The following is a 13470-nucleotide window of genomic DNA, read 5'->3' as shown; positions in this document are numbered from 1 at the left end:
TGGCCAAGGTATTTGTAAATAAATATGTTTTGAGTCTGAGTTTTATTTGTGGGCTCATGGCACTGGGAATAAGAATCTAGAAACATTGAGGAGGAAAAATTGGGAAAGATCATATTATGCCTGTCCTACTAAGGGAACTGAGGTAGCCTACTGTTAGGATGAAGAAGAGATCTATTGTCTCCATTGGTCTTGTGTTACTTGGGCTAAGGGCTGCGAGCCCAATATGGCTGAAAATATTTAGACATAAAATTTGAAAGAAATCTTAGTTGTAAGATACTCTATCCCTCCAACCTGGTCATCATCACCTTAAAGAGATGAGACCTTCTTCCCCTTCGTGCCTACTAGGGACTTAGAGCATACCTGACAGACCAAGATCCAAGCCATGTTCACCATTCAAGGGTAAGATAAATCATCTCTCTCTCTCTCCCTAAATCCATAGCACCTTTGGTGGAAATTCCTAAGGCTCCCCTTCCTAACCAGGTTTCCTCCATACTTCCTGGATCAGGAACCACAAATTTGACTTCCATGACCCTTGCCGTAGGACACCTCAGACTCCTTGAATTCCTGTTAATAGACACTGTTTTGGCTACCTTTAAGTTCCTAAACAGCACCCAGCCCAATATAAGCGAGGACTGTTGGCTTTGCCTAGACCTTAAGCCCCCTACTGTATAGATATAGCAACAAGATATCAGACCCTCAAGCTGGTATGCATAGCATAACAGCCCCTGGGATACTCCCCTTACCTTAGGGGATATAAGGGGAACTGGAATTTATTTTAGGTCAAAAATATATTCCCCTGCCTACTTGACCTTATTCTCATATATGTCATGATCCTGATGTGCATTCGATACAGGCCTCTAATACCAGCAGGCTAAAAGAGAACAATCTCCTGGCTGTACCCAGAGGGGTTTGGTTTGACTGTACTTTGGGACTTACTCCTTTCTCTCTGTAAGCCATTTTGCCATTGAGCAAAAACCTGAATTGTGCATAATGATACATACTCTACCCCAGATTTTCCATTATGAAGGTAACAAAGGATGCATTCACATGGGTCCTGGAACAAAATGTGCAGCCACTATTCTGATACCCACACTAGTAATACTAGGAATCGCAGAATCCACTGCACATGGTACAACAGCTCTAGTCACAGGATGACATTAATACCTCAGAGAACAAGTTGATAAAGACTTAGCCCAGCTTCACTCAGCCACCTCCTTCCTAGAAAAATCAAGAAGACTCCTTAGCTGAAATAGTCCTACTGAATCAAAGGGCTCTAAGTTTATTGTTCTTAAAAGGAGGAGGTTTATGTGTGGCCCTTGGAGAACAAGGTTGTTTATATGTTAATCACTCTGAGGTAATCAGGGGCACCCTGGCAAGAATTAGAAATAAACTCCTTGATAGGGAACAAGAGAGAAAGCATTAAATGAGCTGGTATGAAACCCTTTTGAATTGGTCCCCTTAGTTAACTTCACTCATTACAGCCTTGGTTGCTCCCCTCTGCTTACATTTGCTAATGCTAAACTTTGGGCCCTGCGTTACTAATGCCTTGATTTCTTTTGTCAAGAAAAGAATTTCCACTGTTCAGTTCATTAGCTCTTAAGACATAATATGATTCTTTGCTCATGGAGGACAATGTGGAGTCAAAGATTTGACCCCATATACAACTCAAGCTGGGGAGTGTTAAATATTAAAACTTGACAATAGCTCTGCCACATTAACTCAATCTCTGTTTTGTAGCTTAACCTTAACTTGACCCATTGTTCCTTGCTCTGACAAAAACGACTTGTACTTTGTTACTGAGCCTCATAGACTTTGGAGATCCTCTAGCCTCTTTGTCTCTAGACCCAGTCTATCAGCTTAAAGGTCAGACAGCACTGCTTTGTCTAGATAGCCTATGCGTTGCAAATGTTGTAAATGTTGCAAATACACCTGTTGCACATAAAAACTGGTTCAGAGGCTTGCAATACAATGCAGATTTGCATTTGGAGTGCGCATTCAATAAATCATCCATACCTTACTGAGATTCGTGTCTGAGTGGCTTGTGTGGCTATTCCTGGACCCTAACAAGGGTTCTATCATTTCATAAAGCTTTTGTATTTGGTATAAAACTAGTAACACCTATGCCGAGTACTTTACATGTATGTTGTCCAAAGATATCTTATATAAATTGCCAAAGAAGGGTCAAAATGCTGGGCAAAGAGGGTTTTTTATATTGTAAATGTCCAAAATACATAGAACTAGTGAAATCAGCAAGACCAGCCTCTGGCAGGACAATGGAGAGGACCCCTGAGAGGAGCTGATTCTGTGTGCCTTCACTTCGTCGTATTTACTGAAATATGAAATGCTGAGAACAGTCCTGATCCAGAATGTACATAATACTGAGAGTTTAATCAACAGCCCCGACCTTACAAAAAATTATGAGTGGGCTTTGAACTCTAATCCTGGATTCCAGTTTTTTGGTTTTTTGTTTTTTTTGTTGTTGTTGTTGTTCTTTTTTTTCGGAGCTGGGGACCGAACCCAGGGCCTTGCGCTTCCTAGGCAAGCGCTCTACCACTGAGCTAAATCCCCAACCCCCCTAATCCTGGATTCCAATAAGAGCCGTAGTTTTACAGTCCTTTTGGGGATTTCCACAATGAAAGGTCGGTAACAGTAGGATAGAAAGTGCACCCTTTTTGAGCCTTCCCTTTTCTCTCCTTGGAAATAGCAACACTGGGTGCATAAGACTCGAGCACCGGCCCAAAGATCGCGAGAAGCTGTTTCCAGCCGGACCGCAATCAGAGAGCGCTGGAGCGCCGCGCCTGCGCACTTAGCCAGTCGCCGTGCCGACCCTGCGGACTTTCGCTTACCTTTCGGTCTTGGTGAAACTCTGGCACTGAGATGCGTCCCTGTCTGTCGCTTGCCAGCTCCAGGTGAGTGCGGAGGACCCCGGGAGGCTGCGTGCGAGGTGGAATGAATCCCGGGAGGGTCAGGCCTGCCCAAGTCCCGCCGAGGTTCCCGGGGATCCGAACGGTGCCACGACCTTAGCTCCTTGCATGTGCTTCGTCAGAGCGGTAAACTCAAAAGAGCTGAGCCCCGCGCCCAATTTCCTGGGGTCGAATCACTTATTTTCCACCTTTCACTCAGCTCTTCCTCTGCACCTTATCTTCTGGCTGCAGTCAGTGGAGCTTTCACCCTTGTTCTTCTTTTCTAGGCATGGGATATTACAGTCCTGAACGCGGCTCGACCCCTGCATACTCATTGCTCGCGCAGGAGATGAGGCTGAACACATAGCTCACGTCTAGGGAAAGGTGATGGTTCAAGGCCAAGAGAGTGGGCCATGAACAGAAGAAATTAGAAAGAGGCAAAGACTGTTGTAAATGTCACCATAGATAATTCTCCAACTGGAAGCCTACGTTTCTCTCAGGTATTTTGTTTCTTGTAATTTATTTTGTATTTTGTGATTTTTTTTTTTAGAGGTATGTTTCTAAAACAATGCTTCTTTCAACCTTGAAACAACATTGGATTTTATCGATGTCAGTTTTTATAGTTACTTGACTTAATGTTATGTGAGCTCCTGTCATGATAATATCTGGATAGAGTCATTGAGCACATTGGTTTGTAATGTTTCACTTTAATGTAAAAATTAGTTTTTGTATTTTTTTAAATGTTTACAGATTCAGTGGAAAGAAAAGAAAATCAGTTGAAATGGGATTTTAAACCTCTAATTGCACAGGGGGATTGTGCTTGGAGTGTGGAAATCCCTGACCTTTTACTTATAAATAGGAAGTGAGATCACCACTTGCCACAAATGATTCTGACAAGGTAAAGTTCACAGTAAGTGCTTTCCCAAAGCAAGTGACAGGCATATCCAGTCTTAATACTAGTGATGGCTGCTTGACCACAGACCCTTTGGGATACAGGAGCTATAGGTAGCCAGCGCCTGATATTTATAATCTTTTTTTTTTTTTTATTAACTTGGTATTTCTTATATACATTTGAGTGTTATTCCTTTCGGTTTCGGGCAAACATCCCCCTCCCCTCTCCCCTTCCCTATGGGTGTTCCCCTCCCAACCCTCCCCCCCTTGCCGCCCTCCCCCCAACAGTCTAGTTCACTGGGGGTTCAGTCTTAGCAGGACCCAGGGCTTCCCCTTCCACTGGTGCCCTTACTAGGCTATTCATTGCTACCTATGAGGTCAGAGTCCAGGGTCAGTCCATGTATAGTCTTTAGGTAGTGGCTTAGTCCTGGAAGCTCTGGTTGCTTGGCATTGTTGTACATATGGGGTCTCGAGCCCCTTCAAGCTCTTCAGTTCTTTCTCTGATTCCTTCAGCAGGGGTCCTATTCTCAAATCAGTGGTTTGCTGCTGGCATACGCCTCTGTGTTTGCTGTATTCTGGCTGTGTCTCTGGGGAGAGATCTACATCCGACTCCTATCGGCCTGCACTTCTTTGTTTCATCCATCTTGTCTAATTGGATGGCTGTATATGCATGGGCCACATGTGGGGCAGGCTCTGAATGGGTGTTCCTTCAGTGTCTGTTTTAATCTTTGCCTCTCTATTCCCTGCCAAGGGTATTCTTGTTCCCCTTTTAAAGAAGGAGTGAAGCATTCACATTTTGATCATCCGTCTTGAGTTTCATTTGTTCTAGGCATCTAGGGTAATTCAAGCAATTGGGCTAATAGCCACTTATCAGTGAGTGCATACCATGTGTGTTTTTCTGTGATTGGGTTACCTCACTCAGGATGATATTTTCCAGTTCGACCATTTGCCTGCGAATTTCATAAAGTCATTTTTTTGATAGCTGAGTAATATTCCATTGTGTAGATGTACCACATTTTCTGTATCCATTCCTCTGTTGAAGGGCATCTGGGTTCTTTCCAGCTTCTGGCTATTATAAATAAGGCTACGATGAACATAGTGGAGCACGTGTCTTTTTTTTTTATATGTTGGGGCATCTTTTGGGTATATGCCCAAGAGAGGTATAGCTGGATCCTCAGGCAGTTCAATGTCCAATTTTCTGAGGAACCTCCAGACTGATTTCCAGAATGGTTGTACCAGTCTGCAATCCCACCAACAATGGAGGAGTGTTCCTCTTTCTCCGCATCCTTGCCAGCATCTGCTGTCACCTGAGTTTTTGATCTTAGCCATTCTCACTGGTGTGAGGTGAAATCTCAGGGTTGTTTTGATTTGCATTTCCCTTATGACTAAAGATGCTGAACATTTCTTTAGGTGTTTCTCAGCCATTCGGCATTCCTCAGCTGTGAATTCTTTGTTTAGCTCTGAACCCCATTTTTTAATAGGGTTATTTGTCTCCCTGCGGTCTAACTTTTTGAGTTCTTTGTATATTTTGGATATAAGGCCTCTATCTGTAGTAGGATTGGTAAAGATCTTTTCCCAATCTGTTGGTTGCCGTTTTGTCCCAACCACAGTGTCCTTTGCCTTACAAAAGCTTTGCAGTTTTATGAGATCCCATTTGTCGATTCTTGATCTTAGAGCATAAGCCATTGGCGTTTTGTTCAGGAAAGATATTTATAATCTTATAGTTGCCCTGGGTTGTTTCAGTGCGGGACTTTCTCTGTGAGAGTGGGTGGTATCCTGTAGAAACAGTAAGTGAAAGGAGAAGTATACAAAAAGAATGGAGAAGTTCCTGATCCAAGCCCAAACCCTGTAGCTTGACTGTAGGTAATTACAAGGTTTTGCCCACCAGCTTCATGGGGAGAAGCCGCCCTCCCATTCCGTACTTAGTAGGAGTCAGTGAAGTACAGTTTACTTCTCCCCTCAGCCTTTCACCAGTCCTCCCCTAGCACATTAACCCACAGGAGTCGAAGCCCTTTGTTAGACGTTTCCTCTTGTGCACTGTATCCATTTACCACTCACTTGGTGTCTTTCTGTTTACGAGAGCATGGTTGAACCAGCTCCTTTGTCTCTCTTACACTGTTGCAACAGGTGAATAAAGGTTTGCTTATTTAAGCTTAGCTCGCAGTCCTGATTGACCGTCTTGACAATTGTTGCTGAGCAGGAGGAATTCGGTGAATTGCCTGACAAGAACTAAGTACATTTCTGAGTTCTTTGCAGTTTGCTGGGTTTATGATCATTTTAATCCACTTAGCTCTTAACTCTTTGCCAACAAGTTTGCAAGTTGTTAATTTTTAGGTTTTTGATGTTGTTGTTGTTGTTTGTTTGTTTTTGTTGCTTTGTTTGTTTGTTTATTTGTGAAGTAGAAATACCCATGACCCCAACAGGTGTTAGGTGTTTGTTGCTGGGTTATTTGGTGTGTTTTATAAATTAGTAAAGTGCTTTATGGTGTAATTGTTTTATTTCATTATTTAGATGAAAAATTTCATTTGACTACTAATAAGATAATTTTACACACATATTTAAAATAATAGTACCAATGGGAAGAAAACAGGACTCTATTGTTTTCCTTAAAGCTCTTGCCTGTGGCCCCTTACTACATGCTATATATTCTGGTACTTATTCTCTATTAAACAAATCGTGTGATATTAATCTAAATATTCAACTGACCGTGATCCACTGAGTTGACGTCACAGGCGAACACTGAGTCTGCATCTGTACATTGGAAAACACTGTTATAAGCAACTAGTACAAGGTAGTCTCTCAAATGTTATTTGTTTCTTAGTCAGATTGCACAGTGAGTATATTTGGTGTTGTGTTTAAAGTGCCTCCTAGGAGAGATAATAAGCAACATATAAGTTGACTGTTTGCAAAGTTTAGACAAAACTTTTGTAGACAAAAGAATTCTGAGTTTCTTGCATAGTTACATGTTATGTATACTGGAATCAAAGAACTGGCGTAGCATCAGTTAGTTTTTCTTTTAGTTGCTGGCTTATTTAAGGCTAATGGAATAGTAATAGAGAAGAAACTTGCCTTTTCTGGATGATGATACATGAGAATTGTGAAATGTTTGTTAAGGTTTAGTTTGTCTCAAAGATATGTGTAATGAGCACCTCTTAGACCAGAATGGCCTATTTTGAATACTGCCTGACAAAAGAACCACATTGGACATTCTGTTCTTTATTCACAAATACATATGTGAGAATGTAGTTTGTCAACCTCATTCTTCTGTACTTGTTTTTGTCTGTTTTAACAGATCAGAAGGGAAAAAAGAACTAAAGTTTGTCTGTTAGTATCTAAGGAACCCAAAATATTATTACAGAGATAAGAATCACAACATAAAATTTGGTTGATGTTGAGCTCAGTGGCATCTCATGTTGCTTCAGCGTTTTCTGACATGTGCACATACATTATTGCTATTAACTTGCACAGTTACTCCCAGTTTAAATAACCTCAAATTCCCCCTTTTTCTTGACACACAAATTATACAATAAAAATATCTAGGATTAAAATTCAGGTCTTGGAATATTCTGCTTGTTGATCTTAAATATTTGAAGAGAGAGAGAGAGGAGGAGAGTGCTTTGTTTTTTGGAGACAGGATCTCATTTTATAGCTCTGGCTGTCCTGGAATTCAGCTGCCGGGGTGGTCTTAAACTCACTGAGATTCACTTGCCTCTGCCTCCCCAGTGCTAGGATCAAAGGCATGCACCATCGAGCCCATTGAGAATAGTTTTATCAGCCATCTAAATATAATTAAATGAAATGTTTTGTGCTCAGAGCATATCTGCAGTATTGCTATAATTCAAAGATATGTCTTGTTCTTAGTATTTTACACTTTTACCTTTTTTATTTACATATTTTTATTTATTGTTAGGGCAGAGTCTCACTAGCTGAGCCTGGCCTGAAATTGTCGAATATCCCGTATTGACCTCAAACTCATGATCTTTTCTGTGTCTAACTTAAGGGTAACTTTATAGAGGTGCACCACAATAGCAGATTTTTTTTAATGACAAAGCAACTTGTTGACATATCTATATGTATAATGGAGGAAGAAAGTTGGAACTAAAAGGATTATTTAATGTTAAGAAATAAAGTTTGGTCATCTTTAAGCATAGCTTATCAAGTAAAAATGTAGTTTAAAAACATGTAGAATTTTAGATATTTTCAAGACTTAACTCTATCTAAAATTAGTTCCATGATGAAGAATTCATCTAAGATGGTTGTTCAAGTACTTGAAAACACAAGAAAAGTCCAAATTCTACTTTACTTTTAATCTTTAGCCTAAAGATAACTAAATTACTTGTGTTTATACAAATCTTAAAATTAATGCTTTGTTGTTTTTGTTTGTTTAATTTTTAGAAATGTGCAGAACTTAAGAATGCCTTGGAGCGCATCAGCGTGTGCCACCAAAGACTACGATGGCTGAAAACAGCTTTAAAATGCTGAAGATCCAGCAGTGTGTAGCCAGCAAACTACCTAGGAACAGGCCTTATATTTGCAATATCTGCTTCAAGCACTTTGAAACACCGTCCAAGTTAGCTAGGCATTATCTGATTCATACCGGTCAAAAGCCATTCGAATGTGATGCATGTCATAAAAACTTTAGACAGCTTGTTCATCTGGAGAGGCACCAGTTAACTCACAATCTGCCTTTTAGCTGTAATATTTGCCAGCGCCATTTTAAAAATCTGAAGACATTTGTGAGGCATCAACAGCTTCACAATGAGTCCTGTCACAGTGATATTAAAGTCAGAAGACTGCTTGAGACCAAGCAAGAGAAGCCTGTGTATGGTGCTTTTACTGCAGACGAGAGACGGGCACTACACCCATGCTCTAAGTCTGATCCCACGTACAGCACCACGGAGAGAAGAAAGAATATTCATGCATGTACAATCTGTGGTAAAATGTTTCCATCGCAGTCAAAACTTGATAGGCATGCCCTTATTCATACTGGGCAGAGGCCTTTTAAATGTGTCCTCTGCAGTAAATCTTTCCGACAGTCAACCCACTTAAAAATCCACCAACTCACACATTCAGAAGAAAGACCTTTTCAATGTTGTTTTTGTCAAAAAGGATTTAAGATTCAAAGCAAACTTCTGAAGCATAAACAAATCCACACTAGGAATAAGACTTTTCAGAATCTTCCTTTAAAAGTAAAGAGTCCTGAATCATGTCCCCTACCTAATAAATTAAATGCAAAGCAGGACGCTTTTGAAAGTGGTGATATGGGTGAATCTGAGGAGAATAATCCTCTTGATGTCCACTCTATTTATATTGTTCCTTTCCAGTGTTCAGAGTGTGAAGAATGTTTTGAGTCAGAGCAGATTCTCAATGGACACAAGTGTCTTCCTGCCAGAGGTGGCAGAATTCCAGGCAGACTCAAAAGAAGCTGTAACTATAAGACCATTGTTAAAAAGCTCTTGGCTAAACTTAAACGTGCTGGGGGTAAAAAATCAGATAACCTCCAATCAGAGAAAAGAACATTTAAAAGCAACTGCTTGAAAAATTGCGAATGTACTTCTGGTAAGGCGAACATGGAACAAACTCAGAGAACATTTGTGGGTTCTCTTAGCAGACATGGGTCTTACAAGACAGTTAGCAAAAAGAAGAAAACACTGACTTTACCATTTTCTTGGCAAAAGCAATTCCAGAGCCAAAATATAGGTAAGAGTTTGCAAGGCATCCTTAAGACGGGAAGCATATTAACTATGGATGGTTCAGTCAGTAATAAAGACCTGTCAATCTATGGTTCATCAGGTGAGGAATACTTTAATAACTGTGACATGCTTCAGTGTGGTTTTTCAGATTCAAGTGAAAATATACATACTGGACAAAAAATGTGTCCCTGTGATAAATGTGACAAAGTGTTTCCTTCTATTTCTAAGCTACAAAGGCACTATTTAATTCATACTGGACAGAGACCTTTCGGCTGTAATGTTTGTGGAAAATCTTTCAGACAGTCAGCTCACTTAAAAAGACATAAACTAACTCATATTGAAAAGATTCCTTATAGTTCTTTTTGGCAAGTAGACTTTGGAAATGTGAACAAACTTTTCATTCATCCTAATGATGATGTTAGTTATAGTGCTTCCCAACAGTGTGAGGGGCTTGGTTCCCAAAGGTATGAGAGTTCAGAGTCCAATCAGGTGTCAGAAACTGAAGTCAAGGAAGAATCGGAGGAGTTTATTCTTGGTGACCACTGTAGGAACAGGCAGTCTTACCTTGCCAACACACTTCTGGAATCAGAGCAGAGCCGTCATTGCTACACTTACTTAGGCCGTCCTGAAAGAAGTGACGGGCTCCTTTACCAGTGCAGTGTTTGTTGTAAACATTTCCGATCTCCATCCAAACTAGAAAGACACTATTTAATTCATGCGGGGCAGAAACCATTTGAGTGCTCAGTCTGTGGCAAAACGTTCAGACAAGCTCCTCACTGGAAGAGACATCAGCTCACTCACTTTAAGGAACGACCTCAGGAGAAAGTGGTTCTAAATTCAACTGTAACATAAAACCACTGATGTGTTTATGATCTCTGCTGATATAATACCCCTTAAGACATTTTTGCCAAAGGCCTACATTAGGTGACTTCATAGGCAATTGCTTTTCTTGCATAAAAAAGAGTAAGCTAAATAAAATTAGAGTGTTTTAGACACAGTTGAATGACTTGAGGAGGAATAGCATGGCTTGTTGCCATCAATAGGAATCTAAGGTTGTCAGCATATGACTCTGGTTGTATTAAAAGTTAGGAATTCCTCATGTTCAATTTGACCTCATTTATTGAATTACTCCTTAAGACATTGTGTGTCTTTATATATGCATGCCTCCCAAAATGAGGCCAGAATTGCCATTCAGCTGCAGCAAACCGCTCTGTCCTGTTTTCTTCTACATGAGAACTTAAATTGCAAAACTTTTTTCTTATAGGTTAAAAGATAAAAGAATAATAGGTATGGAAATGGGTTGGGGAGATTATAGCATTTTACTTTTCCATGGTATTTTTTGCCTCTTTTTTTTTTTTTTGAGACTTGTAATTTTACCTTCCTAGACAAAAGTACCCCCAACCCCCATCCCAGTCTAGGTTACTATTACTTTTTCCTAAGGAATTTAAAAGGAGGAAGCTGGGTTGTACCCATGTGTATTTACCATCCACTAATGTTTACATTTGCATGGTATTTTCCAGGTGCCATGAGTTTTTCTTACATGTCTGCAGTTGTATCTTTAGACCGTTAAATGCAATGCACCTGTTTGCCCATTGATGGTTGACAGCAGACAACAGTGGTCAGGGACAAGACTGCTTTAATAACTCTTTGGCCCTGTGACTTAAGTAAATCTATTCTGCTAAATTTAGTCAAATGACATTAGCTATGTAGTTTCAGACTTCACATCTCTGTGAAAGACACTAATGCTACAGTATTACTTTGACCTTTGTTGTTACTTCAGTTAGTAAGAATGTTTCCCCATATAGAAATAAGGTGCTTATAGAGCTCAAGGCATCATTTTTTTCTAAACAGTATTGTCATGACTTGATAAAAAATATTTCATTTAATCCTAATCTGAGAAAGAAATGACTTAAATAGTCACAGATTGTCCTTCACATTTATGGCAGTATGTAAAATCTTTAACATTTTCTAGCAATAAAAAGGTTAACTATTTTGTTTATAAGGTGAAAAGAAACAGGTGGATATTTAGCACACTTATAAATAATAGTGAAAAGTCCTCTGTTGGAAGTATGGGCAATGGAGTAATTGTAAGTTTTGATCATGGTGTAAGAGCTGTACTTTGTGAGGGGAAGGAAAGAGGACAGCTTTCATCCCAGGTGAGCCTTAAGAAACTTTGGTATAATTTACAGAGAAAATGTGATGGTATAAGTAAAATTTCCAAATGGTAAACAAATGTGCCTATTCTGAAGTAGAGATACTGTCTAAAGAGGAGAACCCCGAGCTCCAGGGAGTAACTTCTGTTTCTGTGAGACTTGGGATGTGTATTTCCAGCACAACATGTGGCTCACAAAATTGGATTTGCACAGAACTCTTAAAGGGATGTGTCTGTTGGTTAAAAGAAAAGCATAAATAGTTCATGTTTTCTAAAAGTAAGAGTTCAAGAGTTATTTAATGTGTGAAATTGTGGGTTTGGGCATTTCTCTAAGTGATTTATATAATTTTATTTGAAAGGAAATGTCTGATGTGTTTCTTTCCCACCTAAACAGGGAAAGTTCTGAATGTTGTGCTTGTATGACCATGAGTCTTTGCCTGAGTGATAAGATACTGTTTTGTTTTGGCTCATGCCTTTTGAAGCTGTTTCATATTGAAAGTTGAAATATTGTAAAGATTTTGTCAAGAGATTTATTGTAGTGCTATTTGAAGTACCTGTAACAAAATACTTAACTTTATTACCATTGCAATCTTCTTATGGGAATTGTAGGAGTGAAAATAAAGTGTAAATTTCTGTTAAGATAAACATGTTAAATGATGGTTTGCTGCATGCTAGAACTGTACTTATTGAGTCAATTATTTTGGGATTTTTTTTTTTTTTGGAAAAAAAATAAACTTTATAAATATCTTTTAAGAGAACTAGAAATTTTGTTTGGTGATTCCAGGTTTTAGCATGATCATTTACTGAAAGAGTTTGATTAGCTGAGTTAGGACAATTACTGCTCCATGTTTCATACAGCAATAGTGTCTGATTTCCGTATATATGTTACATGTTAATGGAAAGTAGATGATGGTTAACGTTCTTGAAAGTCTCAAATTGCAAAGTAATTTGAAAATAAAGTTTAAAGTTACACAGTTTGCACTTTGTTTTTTAAAAGAAAAAATCACATATTTGGAATAAGCTTCCAGTGCCAAACACTTCCTACACTGAGCTTACGTGCCTCTCTAAACATATGCTTCATTATTTTAAAAAAGATTTCTTCTTAATTATGTATGTTTGTGTATGTGGTTTTGTGCATGTGAGTGCAGGTAAACATGGAGGACAGAAGGGCATCAGGCCCTCTGGAGCTGGATTTCCAGGTAGCATGGTCTTAACTCCACCATCTCTCCAACCTCATTTACATTTATTTGTGATATCTCTTTATCACTTCTGAAAGAATATGTTATTCCATTACTTGTCATATGACCTACCTGTTCTTTGACTTTGTCCTATGACTCTATACCCTTTTCTTGACTTTGTACTAACAAAATTGCCTTTTTCAGTATAATACCATAATTCTTTCTGCATCTTTCTTGCCTGACCAGTGTTAGCTTAAAGTAGGCACATATTCATTCTCTTCAAAGAAAGAGCTGAGTCAGCTTTATTCCTTTCCTTTTCCTTAACAGTTGTGGGAGAAAAGCCCTTAAAATTAATGCAGGAAAATGTAGATTCTATTATGTGTTATGTAAAACAGCCCATCAGAATGAAAGATCTTTCAGGGCAGATCAACAGGCTTTAGGCTTTGAAGTCAAGGGATCTTACAAGAATCCTTTGTTAGAAATACTTGCAGGGTCTGTTTTATGATGTTGAATCATGTCTACCTTTAGAAGCTGCAGGAAGAGAGAACGGCTAATCCCTATCTTGTGATATCTTGTCAGTTAGAAGAGCTTAGACTTTCCATACTGTGTAGAATTCTGTTCACACTAGGGGAAACAAGGAAACAACTGGAAAG

At 39.3% G+C, this 13470-nt stretch overlaps 1 protein-coding gene across 1 annotated transcript; it reads left to right on the top strand.

The window, feature by feature from the left end:
- Positions 1–2796: 2796 nt before the first annotated feature.
- Znf770 (zinc finger protein 770) lies at positions 2797–10372 on the top strand. Its single transcript, XM_032903899.1, has 3 exons — positions 2797–2909; positions 3191–3403; positions 8190–10372. Exon 3 carries the CDS (start codon positions 8249–8251, stop codon positions 10337–10339), a length of 2091 nt encoding a protein of 696 aa, XP_032759790.1. The 5' UTR covers positions 2797–2909; positions 3191–3403; positions 8190–8248; the 3' UTR covers positions 10340–10372.
- Positions 10373–13470: the final 3098 nt, after the last annotated feature.

Source organism: Rattus rattus, chromosome 5 (genome assembly GCF_011064425.1).
Source record: "Rattus rattus isolate New Zealand chromosome 5, Rrattus_CSIRO_v1, whole genome shotgun sequence".
NCBI classification, from domain to species: domain Eukaryota; kingdom Metazoa; phylum Chordata; class Mammalia; order Rodentia; family Muridae; genus Rattus; species Rattus rattus.
Note: the sequence above shows the minus strand (reverse complement) of the source record. Positions and strands in the feature narration are given on the sequence as shown.